This window comes from Cornus florida, unplaced genomic scaffold (genome assembly GCF_030987335.1).
Source record: "Cornus florida cultivar Cherokee Brave unplaced genomic scaffold, ASM3098733v1 CherokeeBrave_3.0.0_Hap2_Chr11, whole genome shotgun sequence".
NCBI classification, from domain to species: domain Eukaryota; kingdom Viridiplantae; phylum Streptophyta; class Magnoliopsida; order Cornales; family Cornaceae; genus Cornus; species Cornus florida.
The window spans coordinates 50,771,319-50,793,325 of record NW_026775581.1 but is presented as its reverse complement, the minus strand read 5'-3'; the positions used below and the strand labels follow the sequence as shown (position 1 = coordinate 50,793,325).

The 22,007-nt window shown below is 37.8% G+C and overlaps 1 protein-coding gene across 2 annotated transcripts; it reads left to right on the top strand.

Moving 5' to 3' along the window:
- Positions 1 to 5,012: 5,012 nt before the first annotated feature.
- LOC132283357 (uncharacterized) lies at positions 5,013 to 21,749 on the top strand. Of its 2 annotated transcripts, none has more exons than XM_059785296.1 (2): positions 5,013 to 5,784; positions 20,770 to 21,749. In XM_059785296.1, exons 1-2 carry the CDS (start codon positions 5,231 to 5,233, stop codon positions 21,209 to 21,211), a joined length of 996 nt encoding a protein of 331 aa, XP_059641279.1. In that variant the 5' UTR covers positions 5,013 to 5,230; the 3' UTR covers positions 21,212 to 21,749. The 2 variants fall into 2 exon arrangements, with proteins under 2 accessions (XP_059641279.1, XP_059641278.1); XM_059785295.1 differs by having other exon boundaries at positions 20,767 to 21,749.
- Positions 21,750 to 22,007: the final 258 nt, after the last annotated feature.

Below are 22,007 nucleotides of genomic sequence, written 5' to 3'. Positions count from 1 at the left end.
TTACAGCAAACTGCCAATCTTCTGTTCAGTGTGAGGGTTTACCGATATGGATCCAATCCCATATCTAGCCCAAGCTATCCTCATGGAGTGTGAAAAAACTCTCACAGGCAAAATTTAATATTTATGTTTGGATTTACTAATGTGATATCAATTTCACATCTAATCCAAACAACCTCATGAATGAAATACCACTCCTAGACAAATCTTATATTTGGATTTACCGATATGACGTCAATCTCATATCTAGCCCAAACAACCGTATGAGTGAATTATCACTCTCAGACAACCTTTAATAATTATTTTGGATTTATCGATGTGGTGTCAATCTCATATCTAACCCAAACAACCTCATGAGTGAAATATCACTCCAGGCAAACATAATAGCACATGCATAAACCATATATATCAAGATAATAATAATTATCCATCATAACTTTATTTTAGATACAAATAACTGTCACCATAAGGCGTAAACTGGAGGAAAAATAACTGTCACCACAAGACGAAAAGAAACTAACTACAATGTAGCATATATAAAAGAAATACTGGACATCATAACATAATGACTCTCAAACACCTATCTGAATCACGTGCTTTATAAATACTTTATTATCTTTGGCTGAAGACCTTTAGTGAGAGGACATGTAACAATCTTTCTATAATTATATGGGGAAATCTTAATAGTACTTAAACCTTAACCTTTTCACGCTGAAAAATGTACTTTATGTCAATGGGCTTACTACGCTTGGTCACCGTTAAAATTTTTCATATACTTAATTAATATAAGCCTTTTGAAAAAGTTCAAATATTTCAGTAGCATGATCTATGTGGATTCTAAAGCCAAGGACATACTTTGCATACCCATATCCTTCATGTCAAAACTTTACATAAAATTCTTAATATCATGTATCACATGAATGCCATTGCTACCTTGCAAACTATCATCAACATATAGGACAAGGAAAACAAAATGACTCCCACTGAACTTGAGGTATATGCATTTATCCATAATATTCTCTTTGAACTTACAATTAGTAATCACTGTATCAAAATTTTGGGTATTACTGCTGTAAAACTTTCTTAAGCCATAAATGAGCGATAATGAAAGAATGACTCTTAAAAAAAAAATCATTTAATTAAGCTGGAGAAAATCTCAAAGAAATCAACACCTAACTTTTGCTTAAGCACTTGGCCATCAATTTTTGTTTTATATCCACCAGACATCTCAAAATTACCAACTACAACATACTTCCAAGCTCTAGAAAATCTCATAAGCTAAACTGGCTTAGGAACTAGATTGGAAACTGAAAGAAAGGTCTGCAAAGGAGAAAAAACTGAAAAAGTAGGAATATGAGCTTTAACTGAAACCACTAAAGAAAGTGGAATGAAGCCTGGAATAAATAGAATCGATGCTGAAAATACCCTTCTGCAAAAAGAAACTACAATATCTTAAACTCCCACTGGATTTACCACTCTCATTAAATATGCATGACATATTCCAATAATCTCCATAGGTCTACAGGAAAGTAAAATCTCGAATTCTTTAATCTTTCAAGATGTCTAATAAAATAATCATTGGTAATTTGAGTATTAAGCTCCTTAATATCTGCATTATATAACTATGTCCTATAGACATCCCTACACTTTTTCTTTTCTGCAACTTTATTCTGTTCAGGAAAACTAGGAATGGTGTATTGTGGCACAATGCCCTACTCTTTAAGTATGTATTGAGAATACTACTATTTACACCCTCCTTATCATTCTCCTATTAAAACTCGCCACCTTAGTCTGATCTTAAAACTATAATCTTTCAACTTTAGTCTAGTAGATTTTACACACATGAAGTGCTTCGGATTTCTGGTGGATTAAGTACACAATCATACCTTGAGAACCAATCAATGAAGACAATGAAATACCTTTGCTGCAAACGAGCTACAATAAGAAATGGACCATAAATGTCGGTATAAATATAGTCTAAAAACCAAATGACCGACTAGTCTCAAAATTGCGTTTCTTAGCATTTGTCCTTTGACATAACCAACGCATAAAGTTTTGTGGTCTAATAGTCTCATTCTCGACCAAGCGTTCAAGTCTCTTTTGAGAGACATTCCCCAATATCCTATGCATAGCATGGATGAATCCTCTCTAACCAAAGCACGATTTTATTCAGAAGGTATCGAGTCTATAGAAAAACAAGAAACAAGTAGGATCACACCCGAATCCATCCACCACGTTAATACCTATACTTTTACCAAATTAGGCTCAAATATTAATATGACAATTTTCTTTCATGCTTTGTTTTCTTTTCCACCACAATAGCTTTTTCTTTTAATATCCTTTTATTTCTACAGAACTATCATTTATCATTCCATGATCAATGTCTTTTCATGTATTGTTCTGCCTTTCTTTGTTAGCCTTATACACTTTCTTGCCGCCTAGTTTCTTCTTGAAACTATTTTTACTATCACCGCAAGATAAGCTGATTCAGTTTTAACACCCTTGAGTGGCTCCATTTCAATCACACAAAGTGCTAACAGTTGATTAATGCCACATTTAACTTCTTGTGAATTATAATTCACCTTGAAAAACTGGAAAAACCTAAGCAGAGAATAGATCACCATGTGAACTAATAACTTTTGATCAAATATGATTTTGTACTACCTCATATCATAACCAGCTTGCACATCATATAAATGTACTCTCTCACTAAACCATTGCCATCATATCTAACATAAACCATGTTATATAATAGTATTGTAGTTGCTTCTTAATGTCCATTGACTTTTTCTTGATAAAATCAAGAAGCTCATTGGTAGTATGAAAACCAGAATACCACTCTGAATAGTATCACCAATAGAAGTATAAATTAACCTAATGGCATGGTAGTACCTTTAGTCCACCTAAAATGTAACAATTTTCTATCTAATAAGACTCCGCACTGGGCATATGGGTTTCTTCCTCAAAAAAACATAAGCTCATGGTCTAAGAAATCCAATATAATATCACAACATGTCTTCTAGGTAATATAATTTTAACCATTCAATAGTTCAATCCCTATGAGCTATCTTTAAATTGCGGAAGCGTCTGTAACCAGAATAAATGTTATATTGAATAACATCACATAAACAACATATAAAACAATATGTCATAGCTTCAGGGATTATTACTTTAATTCGTGCTTGGGGTTTTAAGCCGAATTTCTCAGGGTGTTTTACTATGTGCAAAACTGTCCACCCTACGAGAACAGATAAAATGTCATCTAAAAATCACTTTTTGGCAGAATTTTAGATTTTACTTTACCTCCTAAACTTGCGATAAATTATCACATAGACCTATTTGATTATAATTGAATTATTGCTAAACACTTCCACTACCTTTGGCAAGAGGGTTATTTAGTTATAATCCAAACACTCTCAAATATTCTACTCACTTATCCCACACTAAGACATCGATCACCTTTTGGCAGAGCAAATGCTCACATGTAGGTAAGTGCACTGTGAGACCTTAATAAAACCAATGTCTTAAAATTTAATAAAATAATAACCTCCGTGAACGTGTCACCTTTTGGCAGGTAGCACCCACTTTAGCTATTACCTTTGAAACGGCCACTTGACCGGTCTTCCTAAACCCCAAGGAAAAACCTAAACTGAAATTCTATTTATTTAAGTTAAACAATTTCTTTATAATGCACATAAACTAAACCCAAATATTATAGAACACTTAATTTCACCGTAATATAAATAGCTTTAACATAAATAATATTAAGCCTCCTCAAACATACCAAGAAATTACAGTGAACAATACAATAACATGAACATCAATCAAGATTTAAAATCTTAATTCTTTATATATACAACAGTCAATTCGAATCAATTCAGCAAACATCCGTTGCCGATTACCAAGAACAAATATTTCGCACTCATAGAGGCGAAACCATATAGATTATTCATCAAGTTAAATAAATTGATTATTTCCCGTGATTTCTACAATAGAAAATTATAAATCTAACTTGGCTCTGATAGTAATTGTTGGGTTTAAATAAATAATTCACATGTAGAAATCAAGAATATTACAATTAATTAAATAGGGAATTTAGGCTCGTACCTGATTAATGATTAACGCACATATACCTTTGAGAATTCCTTATGGCCCTTTGAAAGATCTGAAAAAATAGAGCGCTTTACCTCCTTCTGAAAGTTATCGATACGATAGGTCTAAATAAGGGTTTTAATACCCTTATATATAACACCAACAGGGGAGACGACTTCTTTACAAACAAGCATATCTAAGTCTCCCTTCCTATCATGGAAACTTAGATATCAATTGTTAAAATTAAATCACACCAAATAAGTTAGAAAATCACAATCTAACGGTATAAAACCATACTCCCAATTAGACCACCAAATTGAAAAGTACAACCCAATCCATCAAGTATCAATAATCACATTATAATTCTATTTTAGAAAACGTAATACATAAGACCATAAAATAATTTTTATTATTTAAATATATATATAAAAATTCCAACACGGTGTTCTCACCCGTGCACTCGTTGTGACAATCGCGATGATCTTTCCCTACAAAATTCTAGTTGCACAATTAAAATAAACATGCATAATTTTTTTGGTAGATAATTTAAGGACGTTAAATCAAGAAAAATAATAATAATAAAAAAAGGACGTTTAGACCACACCGTACATTTATTGAAAAGTTTTGAATCTGTCCGACAAAACAATGTGTAATTTTCAGGGTAGCTTGTGTATTATTGTAGGTGCATTAACAAATGATATAAATATATACATATGCCGATTGCCAATTAACTTTATACAACACGATTGGGAAGAGATTCGGTTTTTATAAAGTTATTAGGATAAATAGTGTCGCAAAGAATAATTAATTATTGTGATATGATCACATCAGCAATTTCTGTCTTGATTGCCACGTGCAGTTACATTACTGGTTAGAGTATCAAGCAAAGTCAAGTCAATAATAATATCTAACTGACAGTTTTGGAAAAATGAGAAGCTAGAGAGAGAGGACGCTAGAGAGAGGTGTTTTAAACTGAGAAAGGAAAGATCATCGCGATAGTCGGATCCATTTCTGTCCCAATTCGGATCCTCCAAATTCATCTTCCAATTCCTGCAAACATATATAAATATATATATATATATATGTATATGTATAGACAGAGAAAGTTTTAGTGAGAGAAAGTGTTGGAGATCGAAGAATTATGGGGGTGGATTACTACAACATACTGAAAGTGAATCGAAATGCGAGCAACGAAGACCTCAAGAAGGCCTACCGTAGACTGGCCATGATTTGGCATCCAGACAAAAACCCTGGCAACAAGAGAGAGGCCGAAGCAAAGTTCAAGCAGATCTCCGAGGCCTACGACGTTCTCAGCGACCCTCAGAAACGTCAGATCTACGATCTCTACGGTGAGGAGGCTCTCAAGTCCGGTCAGGTCCCGCCGCCGCCCTCATCCTCCCGAGCCGGCGGTGGTCCTCACCACCACCGCCACCAGCAGCATCCTAACCCTGCGTTTCGGTTCCATCCGAGGGACGCCGATGATATATATAAAGAGTTTTTCGATGTTGGATCCGAGGATGGAGGGCGGAGTCGGGTATTCAAGGATTATACCCATAGGACCGCTGATTCGGCGTCTTCGACAGGGCAGAGGAAGGCCCCTGCTGTGGATAATTTGTTGCCGTGTAGTCTCGAGGAGCTCTATAAAGGGGCGAAGAAGAAAATGAAGATTTCAAGAACGGTTGTGGATACCTCCGGGTATGTAATTCGACAATTTTTCTTTGGTTTGGTTTTATTTTAATTTTATTATTATATTTTTTGGTTTAATTAGAATTCTAATGCAATTTCGGACTTATTTGTTCAATGTGAAATGAATTAATTAACACTAATATTGATGAGTAGAATTCAAATGGGTAAGTAGAATTGTTAACTTAGATGTCTAGTCTGTCTAGAAGTTGCTAAACTCCTTACATTTGTATGATAATGGTGGACTTTCCAAGTATATTCTACGGAGTACTAAATTACTTTAGCTAATCACTTTTTTTGTAGGCAAGTTTGTTTGAATTGCATTAGTTAACCGATGCTGTAGTAATTAACAAATTTAATCAGAATTGTGATAATTGTGTGATGTCAATTGGAATTTTTAAATTTTTGTGTGAAAAGCCTAAAGGCTTTTGTTCTGGCAAGAATTAATTCGTCATGAAGCCATTTGTTAATTTTTTTATTCCAAAACTCCACCATTCAATTAGCAATTTGGGAATACAAGTAATGTTTGCTTTACAAATATACGGATTCTTTGAAATAATTTCAACAGCATCTATCTCCAGGTCGTGGTATATTGTGTCCACCATGTGTATTTCGTAATTAGAGTCCTTATAATAGGTTCCCCGAGAGGAGATTTTCCTCTCATAGTATTTTTTTCATACTTGGTAGCCCTATAAGCCGATTGGAATAAATCTCCAAACTGAGTACCCTTAAACTTCTTTCGTAGCTCAAATTCTAGGCCGCTAAGAGCCAAGTTGACAAACTCTTTTTTAGGTAGAGTGATTTGACACCTATTTCGTGCCTTCTTAAACCTAGCCAAGAATGTCTCAACATCCTCATATGGCAATTGGTGGATCCTAGATAGGTCAGACATAGAGACCTCTGGCTATGTTCTATAAAATTGGTTATGGAAAACATCCTGCATTTGTTGCCAAGTATGGATGGAATTTTGTGTCAGGTTTAGATACCCACTTGAAGGAAGTCTCAGTGAGTGTATTGGAGAATAATTTCATTTTATACCAATCATTGTTACTAAGTGGCCCACACTTTAACGTAAATCGGCCAATATGTTTGAGAGTCGATTGGTCGCCTTCTCTTGAGAAGGTTGCAAAGTTTGGCACTCGATAATTTTGTGGTAGATCCATCCGATCTATCCAATCAGGGAAAGGGTGCCTAAATGTAGGTCGAGTTGCCCTTTTCAAAGCTGGTCCATATTGTTCCTGTATGCCCCAGCTTGCTCACTGGTCATAACCATAAACTGGGCTTGGTTTTGAAAATATTTAGTGGCTGGAAAATAGTGACATATAATTAAAGGTAATGAAATTACAAATTACAAGGATTTAAGTAGAGAAATTAGAGCATGGATAATACAAGGAAAAACACTATAATTAACTAATAATTAAAGAGCAAGAGAATACGACATGAGAGCTAATAAGCTAATAAACTAGACAAAAGATTAGCTACACTATGAGATACTACTAGGAAAACTGGAAAAGATAAAAAGGACCAGTGGCCTAAGGAGATAAGCAAGAGAGGCATAGTGCTTGTCCGGGGCCTTTTGCTCATAGCTTTGGCTGTGTATTTTTTTTTGATAAGTAATAATAAATTAAAAAAAGGCGTTCAATAGGGGAACACGTCCCGTAGACATAAGGGAAACCGGGATCTAAGGCCCCAAAGAATCCAAAAAAGAAATTAAATCATCAGAATAGGAACAAGAACTTCTGTTCACATAACTGAAGAGAGATCGAATAATAAAAAGTTTCAGAGTCGCTGTAGACAACTCCTTTTCTTCAAATATTCTACTATTTCTCTCCTTCCAAATGCACCACCAAATACAATGTGGTACAAATCTCCAATAGTCACGAACACTCCTACTCACACGACAACCTCTCCAAGCATGAATCAGCTCCTTAGTAGAACGTGGCATTACCCAATACATACCAAATAGCCCAAGAATAAGATTCCAGCAATCGTGCGCTACAGAACAATGCATTAGGAGATGATCAACTGACTCCCCATCTTGGTCACCAAATTAACAAAATAATTTCCTCTTTTCCTTAAATTATCGATCGTCAGAATCTTACGCCAAACGGCGGTCCATACAAAAAAAGCCACCCTAGTAGGAGCCATAGAGCGCCATATAGTCTTCCATGGAAAATTATAGGGTGCAAAATTAGACAAACATAAGAACAAAGACCTTACTTCAAAACGACCATGAGAAGAGGGAATCCAAATCAAGTTGTTATAGCCCCTGTCAATTCCTTCCTGCCGATACAATTGATCCAAGAAAATACTTACATCTTCTAACTCCCAATCCTGAAAAGAACGCCGAAAAAGAACATTCCACGTAATTCTACTATTATCAAGCTGATAACAGTTAGCTACGATGGCATGTTTATCAACTGCAATACTATATAATCTGGGAAAAGTACGACATAAAGGATGATTCCCACACCAAAGATCTTCTCAAAAACGAACGCAACTACCATCACGAACTCTGAATCTAGCATGAGAAGTAAAGGCATCCCATCCTTTCCGAATGGATTTCTAAGCCCCAACTCCTCCCGCAATAGAAACTGGACGTGTAGTCCTTCCGCCAACATCATCCCCATACTTGCAGGAAACTAATCTATGCCAAGGGCGGTGTCTTTCCTTCCCATATCTCCACAACCATTTGCCCAGAAGAGCTTGATTAAAAGGAATCAATCGTCTAATACCGAGACTCCCCAGTTTTATAGGCTTGCAAACTTGCTTCCATCTAACAAGGTGATACTTGAACTCTTCTCCCCTTCCTCCCCAAAGGAAGTTTCTTTGAATTTGTTCAATTCTATCAGCAACGGAGCATGGAATTTGGAACATAGAAAGAAAATAAGTGGGAAGGCTTTGATAAAGTGCTCTTGATAAGAGTAACTTTACCCCCCTTTGACAAATATTGCTTCTTCCAACCTGCCAACCTCTCTGCATACCTATTAATCACAGAATTCCAATGCCCCACTAATCTGGAAGAAACCCTTAGGGGCAATCCCAAGTAAGGGATATGAAAGGAACTCATCCTGCACCCAAGAACTGCAGTTAGAGAAGAGATGTCCTGAACATTCCCGACCGGAACAAGCACACTCTAGGCCACGTTAACCTTTAGCCCGGAAACTGCCTGAAAGCAAGCCAGAATGTATCTCAAATATCTAAGTTGAGACACATCTGCATCACAGAAAACCAGAGTGTCATCTGCAAATAACAGATGAGAAATCTCCACCTGATTTGCAATATCTTTTCCCACCCAAAATCCTTTGATGAGACCAAGATTCTCTGCCCGGCGTATAAGTCTGCTTAATCCCTCCATAACAATAAGAAAAAGAAAAGATGACAATAGATCACCTTGTCTTATACCCCGAGAGCATCCAAAAAAACTGGCTGGAGAATCATTCACAAGAACTGATAACTTAACAGACGAAAGACGTGTCTTAATCCATGTCCTCTATCTACTTCCAAACCCCATTCTTTGAAACAAATAGAGAAGGAAATTCCAATTTACATGATCATAAGCTTTCTCAATATCAAGTTTACACAGAACTCCAGGAACACCATTACGTAACCTTGAATCCACACATTCACCGGCGATAAGAACTGAATCAAGAATTTGCCTTCCTCCAACAAAGGCATTATGAGAATCTGAAATAATCCCATCCATAACTTCTCGCATTCTTTGAGCAAGCATCTTAGGTATGAGTTTGTAAATACAACCCACTAAGCTAAGAGGATGAAAATTCGTAATATCTGAAGCGTTTCCCTTCTTAGGTATGAGGGCAATAAATGATGCATTAAGCGATTTCTCAAATACACCTGTAGAATGAAACTCCTGAAAGGTACTCATCACTTCATTTCTCACAACCGCCCAACTTTCCAACAAAAAACGCATAGTAAACCCGTCAGGCGCCGAGGCTTTATCCCCATTGCAACTGGATAAGGCCTTTAGAACTTCTTCTTCAGTAAAAGGAAGCTCTAGCCCATCTCTATCCATCTCAGAAATAGCCTCAAAAGGAAGACCATCAAGCTTGGGTCGCCAACCTAAAGGTTCAGTATAAAGCTTCTGATAAAAAGAAACGATCCCGCTACGCACCTCTTCCTCCCTCCACAACTCCACGCCTTTTACCCGAATACGTCCTATGTGATTACTCCTTCTATGGGCATTAGCAAATCTGTGGAAATTTTTTGTATTACGGTCTCCCTCTTTTAGCCAAAGAGCCTAGGATTTTTGTCGCCACGAAATCTCCTCCATACAAGCAATCTCAGCAAAAACTGCCTGACAGGAAGCTCTTCTAGTACAAAGAGACTTTACATTCCCACCCGCCTCTTCTAGCCGATCAATCTCAGAAAAATCAGCAAATACTTTGTTCTTCCTCCATTCAAGGTTCCCCAAAACATCCTTATTCCACTGCTTAAGAGCGAGTTTGAGAGCTTTTAATTTCTGTGTTAATATGAAGTTGGGCGCACCTGTAACGATCGCTCCCTCCCAGCATGAGCGAACTGTCCCTTGGAAGTCCTCTGCTCTCAGCCACATATTCTCAAAACGGAATGGGGTTTTTCGATAACACAAACCCTCACAATCCAAAACTAAAGGAACATGATCAGAGGTAACCCTTTCTAATACCCACCTGAACAACATCTGGGAATTTTTCTTCCCACTCCCCAAAGATCAAAAATCTATTCAATCTTGATAGAGTAATTGGGTCTCAACCATTAGACTAAGTATAGGTTGCACCTTCCATTAGTATATCAATGAGAAGGTGCTCATCAATGAAGTCAGAAAACTGATCCATGTCTATGGACCTTCTTCCCCCATTAGACCTCTCTGACGGGAATCTGACTGAATTGAAATCCCCACCCAAACACCAAGGTAAAGAGCACAGACCTTGAACATGGCTTAGTTCCTCCCTTAAAATGGGTTTCTCAGTATCAATGACCGGTCCATAGACCCCATAAAAGACCCATTTGAAATTATCCTCTTCCATCTGAAACTCACAGGAAACAGAAAATCTCCCCTTCCACGCATTCAGTCTTGTCAACCACCTACCGTCGCACATACAAAGCCTCCCATTCCACAAACCTTCCTCCCCACAAACTTCTAACCACCCCGTCAGTAATGGATGCCATCTTAGTTTCTTGCAAACAAACAACCTGGGCTCCCCATTTCCTTAAAGCTACCTTCACCACTCTCCTTCTATTCGGGTCATTGAGACCACGAACATTCTATGTAATGATTTGTAGCTTCATTAAAAACCAGTTGAGATTAACTCCCCTCCACCCCTTCTTCAAACTCCTGCTCCTAGTCCTGCCCCTTTCCATCACCATGCCTTTCTTCTTATCATAGTTGACGTCAGAGATAAGATTCTTAATCTCGTGAATCCCTTTCCAAGACGATATGGGCTTCGTGTTTATAACTTCATTAGTGACTGCTATCTTAGTTCCAGTCACAATTGCTTGAAGAAGAGATAAAGTCTGAGAGTTATTACCTTCTGAAGATACTCCCAACAACTCACTGGTAGCTCCAATGTTATCAACCACCCAATCCCTCCCCAGATCAATAACCTCATCATCAGGTCTCACTACTGCCAGGGGTTCCACCACTGATATGTTGGAATCATCCTTTAGCCAGGGTTGAAGCTCATTAGAACAGACCTATTGGGTAGACCCCAAATCATCAGCTAACTCCTCTTCAATTTTTCTGTCATACTCATAAACAGAATCTGAGTCTGTAACATAATCACTCAAGCCAACAATACTGCCAACCTTATTCTCCTCGACTGTTGCGGAAGGCATACATTTGAGACCTTGCAACGCAATATTTAATCGTAGCTCTTTGAACAGAGCTACAGCCTCATCATTGGACAACTTAAATTGCAAATCTCTTCCCACACAAACCGTTACTCCTTCAGAGATATCATTGACTTCACTGCCAACGGTGACCAATTGGCCAGGAGAAACAAACTTACAACATTCCTTGCCATTTAACTTAGAGTTCAAAAGTGGCAGCCCATCCATCTTCTCTGTAACAGCTGCATCACCCCTCATCACCTCGCAAGAAGGGGTAGAAGAAGAGGGTGGATCAGAAGAGGGACTCTGAAGATCTGAAGACATACCTTTATTGTTAGAAGAAACCCACTTTTGCTTTTCTTTTCTTAACCACAGAACTCCATAAGAGCCCTGAGACAGAGATCTAGTGCTTCCTTTCGACTGTGGATTAACAGAAGTGTCAATGCAACAGTGAGAATGACTAAACCCCTTTTTAGCAGGTCTTACACCAGTCTCGGCAGCAGAGAGTTCCATCCACCTCTTCTTTGCTGGCGAGTTCCAGACAGTTTCGGAAAATCCATTAAAGCGTGGGCTCTACGAAGTACTTATGACATGAGAGTGAGGTGGGTTGGGTTTTGATTTAAGAAAAGGAATGGGCCCCCGCGTAACCTTGGTCATTGGGTTGCTCAAATGTTGCCCATTACGCTTAGGCTTTGTCAAGATAAGAGAAGTGGACTTCTCATTCAGGACTGATATTGATAGCTGATTGCTGGGTCCCAATTAACGGCCATTTTAAGCTTCTGAGTGCTATGGGTGAGCCCATTAGATAAAGAAAGCCCAGAACGTGCATCGGGACCAAACTTAAGCCCATCAGTGGCTAATGCATGAGTGGCTCCATTAAAGCCACGATCGTTGCCACGTGTTTGATGATTTTTGAAACGGGCGAACTGAGACGGTGGGCGCTAATCAAGGGCATGAATGATACAACTCCTGGACCTACCCTTTCTACGCGCTTCAGGCGCGTGGGCATGCAATCGGTTATTTCCTTTGAGGCCCTAACGGACCTGTAAATTCCGGCAACCTCCTTTGATGATCGTTTCAACACGCGGCATGTGATAACTCTCCCCAACGCCATAGTAAGACTTCGGGAGGATACGAGGTGTAACTTCCTTGATCAAAATAACCTTAAAGGCCACTCTTTGATCCTCGACAAAAACATACTCCGGCATCGTTTTTTCCGGCAGAGACGTAGAGAAGGATTCTCTCTCCACTCACCGCCACATCCGCCTCAACACCTCTAAATCCCCCACATAGATTTCCGATTTCTTCAAATAACTTATGACATCACAGGTGAAGGGGCAAGCCAAATAACATTACCCTCCGTATGCTGCGATCTTTCACTGCAGAACATCTAACCGCGAAATACCAGATGTTGATGGATAGCAATGCATCACCCCATCTTTTCCTTCCTTCATCCAAAACCCTTAAAGCCTCATACTTCGATGGAAACCTGAATAGAAAAAAGATTGCCAGGAAGGGAAGAAACTTTCACCCCGCTTGAAACCTTCCAAACTTTCGTCGCCCACGCCTCAATCCCTTCAATACACCCCACATCTCTATCAAAGCGACCAACCAAGCATGATCGCAAGACAGATTCACGTTCCTTGATGCTTCGATGATCAACCCTAAAGACCGAATCAGCGCCAACGGAACAACTTTTGATATCACCATTGAAGTTGAGACGAGGTAAGGTCACAACACTGAGATAGGAGCGATGCATAACAGAAATCCTTGCCGAAGAGCCAAGATCCAACAGCAAAGAACATAAATGAAAACGGCAGGCGCCGGAGTGAAAGACTCCGACGCTTTGGCTGTGTATTTATAATGGATTTCTCTCAAAACTCAAAGTGCCATTTCATCACCTTGCTCATTCTTGACCCTTAGATGGCGAGACTATGAAAAAGTGCTGCCCAAGCTTTTGGACCATCCTTACATTGCATACCGACATTGGTCAAATTAAAAGCTCACTTTTCAATTTCACCCAATTTGTGTATTGTCATCCTTTGATAGGTATGTAACATATCGGTATTCCAAGATGATACAAAGTTGCACCAAAATAGAACTAATAAGTAATAGCTCACCTGTTCGTTGTTGTTGGGCCCAAAATACAAAAATAGTCTGTGGGTCAAATTTGGGTGGTAACAATATCCATTGTCTTTTTTTCATCACTGTTGTTGATATTTTTGTTATATCTATCCAAATATTAGTTTATCCATCGCTAGCATACATAATGGTAATAATTTATTATTTCTCATTTGTTTGGTGGACCTTGATGCTATACGAGTCTTGGAGGTTATTTTTTTTCCAATGTGTACGATATTCAGATATAATTTTTGTATAACCGTTTTTACCTCTTTTTCAAGTAGTTCTAAATGATTTTTATGTTTATTTTTTATTTTTGAAAAACTTAGCAGATTAGGCTTTAGCTTTTCCTGTTATGCTTTCCTCCTCTTCTTTTTTTCTCTTGATTTGATGACTTGTCTTTCTTTATGTATCAGTGTTTTGATATCTATGGTTGCAACTGCAATGGTTTCCTTGCAAATTCAATCATTTTTAGCAAAACACCCAAGTTTTTTAGGGTTGATTTTTTTTTTCCCCCTTCTTTTCATCACATTGTAAAAGATATAGTAAGCTTCCTTAATGGGTTTGTTGTTGTTTTTTGTTAGTGGAGTCATTTAAGGTTTCAACTTCAAAGTATCACTTTAATGCATTTAAATTATTTCATTAATACAAAAGGAATGGTGTCGTATTGTATTCTAGTTTTTTATTATTTATTATTTATTATTTATTTATTTTTTTCCCGGCTAATTGAGTATGTGATATTTAGTGTAGTCCATAAGAAGCTTAAGAGAAATCTAATTTGAAGAGAAACACTCTAAATTTGGTTCAATTTCAAGCCGGGCTTCCTAGTGCTTTTTAAGCTCTAGTCTTAGTAGAGTTTGTTCTTATGTTTATTTTCGGGAGGTTGTTTTGCTTGTTAGCCTTTCATATGTTTTCTTATATTTAGAGAGTTCCGGGTCTTTTGTAACTATAAAATTTGCTGGATATGGGCTATTATGAGGGAAGCTCCAATAGAAAAATATTGGAAGGGAAAAATACTTCGAAGACGAACCTGTTCCCATGCAATAGTCAGGAATTCTTGACAATATCGAGCTGGAACAACCTGTTCTTCCTGAATACCCTGATTCTTGAGCGGATCGTCTCATGGAACAATCAAAAAATGTTTTTCACCTTCAATCATAAATGAAACTTACATAGAAAATTTTATAGTATAGTAGGAGTCCATGAATCATCTTTGGCTGATACAGTTTTTGTAGTCTGAGTCTGTTAATTTCTTTCATATTAGAATTGGAATTATTTGAAACTTTACCATCTTAGTTCAGGGAAGTTTTTGTAGTTTGTAGGGATATGTAAATTGTGATGCAATACAAGCACTAGGTTTGCTGCATAAAACAGTTCCTAGATTGTTGTTCTTCTCTTGTTCTTTTCTTTAGTTTTAAACACTTGCTTACAAGTTGAAACCAGATACTGTTAACAACTCTTTTCGACCAGAAAACCCTACTTTAAAATGCCAAATTATTTCTTTAGACAAGATTTAATCTAACCCAAACAGCTTTCAAAATATTCTTTTCCTTTTCCCAAAATTCTATCAAATAAATCTTTGGTCAACCTTTTAGCTCTTTCGCTTACCATTTCGCCTTCAATTTAACAACCAAAACCATAGAATCACCGTTCTGAATTTCAAGTAACCTGAAGGTAGAAATTTTGCCAAGCAAATACCTTCAACTGCTCTTTTAAAAAAAGATAGAACATTCAATTGCTTTCTAAATATCTTTGCATCCATAAAGCCTACAACTGCTGTTCCACTGGTAAAAGCCCTAGATCTGTAGGTGTTCCATTGTCTGTTCACCAATATTCAATTGTATACACCAGTATTGATTTTCAAGATGCTGCCTACCTCAATTAAAGTGAGAAATAACAGGGGACTGTTTCCCCACAGTGGTCCTATGCAAATTTGGTATCAAAGCAAATAATCCTCTCCATTGCTGCTTCATATCAACATTGGTAGTAAAGCTTGTAGGTGAGCATTCCCTGCACTCATCCTCATTAAAAGAATGAGTTCAGATCATCCTACATGCTTGGGAAGGTCATTTAGGAGATTGACTGATAATCTTCGAGAAATGATTCTTTATTCAAATAATGGAGTAAAGTGACTTTTGATGTTAGATTAAGAATCCAAATAGCCAAACTATTCAATCCAATGGTGGTGCAATGACATACAATGCCATGAGTTATAATAATTGTAAACTCTGTTATATGGACTATACTACTTTTTTTCATGTACCCGTTTCAACACGACACAGGTAGGTATGGGTACATGATATGTGTCTGGCACACGAACCCATATCAGACAATCCGATCCTTTGCATGGCATGATTGAGTAGATTCGTATAAAACAACAACACTAAACATTACACTATAATAAAAGATATAATATATTTACATGCGCAGTACATGTCTACCTATCCGTATCCAACTTTTGGATGTATATTTCTGTATCCTTAGATTTGGGATTCGAGGAGATACGACACTTGACACTCACCTGCACCCAATTCATTTACCGAGTCTGGGTAACATGAATGGTAAGTAAAGGTGAATTAAGATGAACAACAAAAAGACCAGCATGCAAATCCTTCTTGAGGGCAACAACTAAGGACTGTCTAGTGTTGTGGAGTACCACAGTATCCCATGTATGGTTGGACTAGGGACTTATTGAGAAAGTTTAATAAGATTCACAAATGCAGCCAAAGATATTTCCAATAAGGTTAAGGTAGAAGTTTCAGATTTCAGAGGAAGGGTTGATATTTACAGTTTTTGTCATTGGCTTGCTTCTATTGAGTAGTACTTTGATTATTATTGTTGAAGCAAATTCCTGCTGCTGCGACCCGAAACCTGCAAGGGAAATATTACCGGAGAGGCACCGGTGTGGTACCGTCCTAAAGGTTTCCGATGATCAAGTTAGAACCAAATCCGAAAGAGAAGGAAAAAGAGTAGATTTCTTCTAGGTTTTTTTTGTGTACCTTTTGGTTTGACCGGTCTCGCCTTTTTATAGGAATTAGTAGCACTATTCAAGTAGGGAACTTATTTCTCTTTTACTTTTCGAGCAAGAATAGGAGACGTAAAGCATCGGCATCTTATTTATGAGTCACAACCCGTTCAACTTCTATGCCGTGTCGTTCGAACTTCCTATTGCGATTAGAAGTCCCACATCAGTTGGCCCCCATTCCCTGGCGTGCTCGTCTTGCAGAGGGAATGCTTAGTCGCTTCTAACTCCCTACTTTTCCCTGAAAGATAAATTAGCAAAATAATATTTTCTTTCACTTTATTCTTTACTATCTATTCATATATGTGCACACACACACACACACACATAATACATACATGGACATGTCCACCAAGAGGACAATTTATATATATATATATATATATATATATATATATATATTGAAATAATGCCCACCCACACGGGTGGACACTTTAATCATGCACCTACCTAAGTGCCCAGCGCTTAAGTAGAACCCATTGGTTGGGCGTTTGAGCCCAACTATCCTCATAACACACTTTTTTTATTTTTTATTTTTATTTTTTATTTTTTATTATTATTTAAAAATAAATAAATAAAAAACAACGTCCACCCATGTGGGTGGACATTTGGGTCACGTACTGCCCAAGTGCCCAGCACTTAGGTAGAACCTTTAGGTGTATGCCCAACCATCTTTACAATCCTTCTTTTTTTATATTTTTTTAATCAAATAATGTCCACCCACGTGGGTGGACATTTGTGATGCCTGGCATTGGTGCCAGGCATCACATGTGGGTTGTACATTTTGTTTATACATATTGGTTGGGCGTTCTGCCCAACCAATTCTTTTTTCTTTTGATACTACTCACCTCCAATGACACAATTTAAACGATAACTTTTAAGCCTATTTAAGGCCATCTATCGGGCAACATCCTCGTACCTTTCAGTTGGGTAGCAACTTTTACTATCCTTTCATTACTTATGGCTGCCCCGGCCTCCTCTTCCAATCAAGAGGTTGTCGATTTAAATGACGATTGTCTGGACAGGAACCTAGCGTCCCTGCGTAAAAAGAAAAGAGAGCGAAGAGTAAGATGCGGGAAGTAATTAGAGCTACACAGAGAGGGTGTTAGAGTGTGTTATCGGAGGGGGGACATTTAGAAGTCCCGCCACTTCCTTCAGGATTTACTACGAACAAAAGCACGGTCCTCAGATTTACTAAAGACGACCAACCCCCCACCGAACATGAATACTATAGAGCCTTCTGCACTCTCTCCTCTTCCTTGGGGGTAAGGAGCTAGTCAGTCTGAGTATCTGCTGAGCAAAGTACTAATTAGCTAAAAGTAAAAGTAAAACGAGTCAACTGCGATCGGAAAAAGGCAAGACTTACCAGACAGAGAGAAGATGTCACCCCATGTCCGAGGCATTGAGATACTCTTATCTTTAGCGGTTGCGTTAGGATGAAATTCCTAGCCACTACCATGAACATAGAAGTTCTTATTTTTCCAACCCTTGTGGTTAGGAAATTCAGGCAGGAGGTCTCGATCGCACCGCTAAATCCTATAAAAGGTAACCCAATCGCCATAAATCTTTGAAGGACGAAAGAAATAGAAAACTTCCACAAGAGTCATGGCTACAGAGATGCCAAAGAATCATGCTCCCTATTAATGCTCTCCAGCCATTGGGAGCGAGTTGCGAGGGATAAATCTTGAGAAGATAAAGCACCTCTCTTACCAAGCTAGGAAGTGGAAAGCGTAATCTTGACTCATGCGTGATCTCATAAAAACACACTTCGTCCGGCTTAGGGGGGGTGGAATCTGCCCTCTTTGTATCGTCGGCTCGTTGAAGTTGGACTGTTGGTGGCGAACAAAATTTAGCACAAGCGGATCAATTGAAACTTGTTTATTTCAGATTGGATATGTTCCACCCTTACCAAACAATTGTCATTTGGATCGACAACCTCTTGGTTGGAAGAGGAGGCCGGGGCAACCATAGGTGATGAAAGGATAGTAAAAGTTGCTACCCAATTGAAAGGTACAAGGATGCTTCCTGATAGTAAATAGGCCCACAAGTTACCATTTGAAATTATGTCGTTGGAGGTGAGCGGTATCAAAAGAAAAGAAAGAATTGGTTGGGCAGAATGCCCAACCGATATATACAGACAAAATGTACAACCCACATGTGATACCTGGCACCAATGCCAGACATAGTCCAAAAGTAAGGTGTCCACCCAGTGGGTTTCCATATATTTTTGTAGTTACCCGTGCTATAAAATTTTAATTAATTTTTTTTTTTTTTAATAAGCAAAGTATTATATAAGGTGCTCAAGAGGGGATCATACTGCTTACAAAGAAAAGAACAAAAGCATTGCTATATCTACAGACTATCCACAAAAAACAAAAGATTCTCCACAGATTTACAGTGTCGACCATGATCCCAAAAAAACTAAAGATCTAAGAATATCGAACTTGAGCACGCATATAGGAGTCTCCTTCCCATCAAATGATCTCCTATTCCTCTCCTGCCAAAGACCCCCACCAAAGACAAAGGGGGCAGCCCCAATTTTAATGTTTCTTCAAGCATCCTTGGTAAAGGATTGTGGTGTCTGATTTGTATACGTGTGTCGGACAGATCTCGTATCCATACCCATGTTGTGTGGTGTCTACATGGGTAATTTGAAGAAATGTGAGTGTCCATGTAAGAAATAATAACTAAAAAAACTCAACTGTAATCTGTATTCGATTTCTGTTCTACAAGTAAATGAAATAAGTGTACAAAACTTTGAAAATCATGTACATCATTCCAATACTAATGATATTCATTAGAACCTGATCAAATAGCCATAATGTTCTTCGTATTCAATGGATTTTAGAGAATTTAAAGTTCAAATAAAAAATGGCCAAAACCCCAGGAAAAATAATACACTACCCTGAGTCATAATGTCAGGATTATATAGTTTAGGTGTCACTAACTATGGTGTTCTTTAATGTTCAATTGTGTAGATTTAGGTTGTAATAATGGTTTAATTTTATTGAAGGAAAATACTTAAAAATGATAAATCTGTCTATTATTTTAAGTGCGGAAAGAGAATCTAGTTTTAGACTGTGTTGCGTGGAATCAGATTCCTTCCGTGATATTGTGGTTTAAGTAATTATTAAACTAAAAGTTTCTGGGCATGTTTTGTTGTGTATGTGTTAATTATTATTATTTATCTATTTATTTTTATTTGATGCTGCTGTGTTGGAAATTGTAATATAATCATCTTGGATTTGGTACCATCACATTCTCTGACCTGTAGGGAAACATCATTTCAGCTCAGCCTGAAGATGTTAATATTTAAATGAGTTTGCCCAGTGAGGAAATTTAAGTATTACATATAAGCAACTTCATCAAATACATATTTAAATGAGTTTGCCCAGTGAGGAAACTTCTGCTTTTTGGATTTCTCTTCAAAAGGTTTTGGAGGTGTTTCACTTTTGGTTTGCTTCTGGTCATCTTCATAAAGAACCTAATGTTCTGATATCTTTTGATTTTCCCCCTCATTACTCTGTTGATTTCTAATATCAGTCATGGATGGTTTTCCTCAAGACCCATATGGTTGTCCTCTCTCTATCTCGCTGTCTTTGGGTCGTATAATGTTGCTTTCTTTCCGGTTAACATAGTGAGTTTCTAATTTTTCACTTTCTCACTCCTATTTTTCCTTTGGATAGTTTCTGTAACGATTTGGGCCAGAAATGTTAATTGTGTAAGCTGTTAGAATTTTGAGCTGAGGAGTCAGCACTCCAACTTCCTGGTATAATCTTGTTGAGACAAATAGATGATCTATACCAAATTTAAAGCTGCAATAGATGCTAGATTATTTTATTGCCCTTTTTAGTTTAGGGGACTAGAAGACTGGGTTCCCTTTGATAACAATAGCATTCTATAGTGTCGATCTGCTATTTTTTATTTGTTTGTTTGTATTTCACATGAATTTTATTCCTTTGAATGAAGGCTTGGCTTCTCTTCTGTTGCTTCCTTTTGATACACCAATAACTCTCTTGCAGTAGGCTTCGACCTGTGGAGGAGATTTTGACCATAGAGATAAAACCTGGTTGGAAGAAAGGCACAAAAATCACATTTCCCGAGAAGGGTAATGAGGAACCTGGTGTCACTCCAGCAGATCTTATTTTTGTGGTAGATGAGAAGCCTCATGCAGTTTATTTGAGGGATGGTAATGATCTGGTGTTCAATCAGGAGATCACTCTCCTGGAGGCCCTCACAGGGAAGACCCTTGAGTTGACAACCCTGGATGGAAGGAATGTCGTAATCCCGTTGACAGATATCATAAAACCAGGCTTTGAGCTTGTCGTCCCAAATGAAGGAATGCCAATTTCAAAGGAACCTAGGAAGAAGGGAAATTTGAGGATCAAGTTTGATGTCAAGTACCCATCGAGGCTTACCACGGAACAGAAATCAGAACTGAGGAGAGTTCTGGGAGGAAGCTTATGATGATTTCTCACTTGAAAAGCTCAGGCGACCATATTAACACAGGTTGATATTGCAGCTTCTGTTGGATGTAAATATAGTACATGCATGCAATTGAAGAATGTGAATACTAGGAGGGAAGTTTCGAAATGGTGGTGGATGGCAGAGGGGATGACAGTATGTGGTTTTCTCACTGCAGTGTGATGACTGACTTTGAATCTAATTGGAAGAATTAGGTAGGAGCTTTGTCATATTTTGTCTTGCTATAAGTCTTTTTTCTGTTTTTTGGTCTTGGTTTGGGATTTTATAGATTTGAAAATCATATTCCTTGGATTTAGAACAGATAGGCAAGTAACATTGAAAGAAACCAAATTTTGTCAAATGGTTGATTGAGTTTATATTTGAGGGATCTCTTCTCCCTAGTGAACATATATGTGGTGATTGTTAGCGTCACCATTTGCTGCTTGTGCAGGTTTTTGAACATGGAAAAATATTGTCATTAATCTTTTTAAGTTTGTGGTCAGACCTGAGGTATCAGTGCTCAGCATTCTCTTCCGCGGAATTTGCCGTGTTCTAAATTTATAATGCCTGCTTGTTCGGATCTCTAAAATGCATTTTACATCTTGAAGGTCTTGATCATCTAGTATCTGAGGTGAAAGCTGTATTATCTTGCTGCCCTTAAATAGTGTAAATCAGCATTGCTACCTATTGAACATGTTGATGCCAGTACTAATTAGTGAGTGGATCTGAAAATCTTTACACGTGTTTGTTCATGGGTTGGTTAGGGGTTTGTGGTGTGATTGTATAATGATATATAATC

Coding starts and splice junctions, on each gene's coding strand:
- LOC132283357 (XM_059785295.1), top strand. CDS start 5,231: ATGGGGGTGGATTACTACAACATACTGAAAGTGAATCGAAATGCGAGC. Junction 5,785..20,766: donor ACGGTTGTGGATACCTCCGG/GTATGTAATTCG, acceptor ACTCTCTTGCAG/TAGGCTTCGACCTGTGGAGG.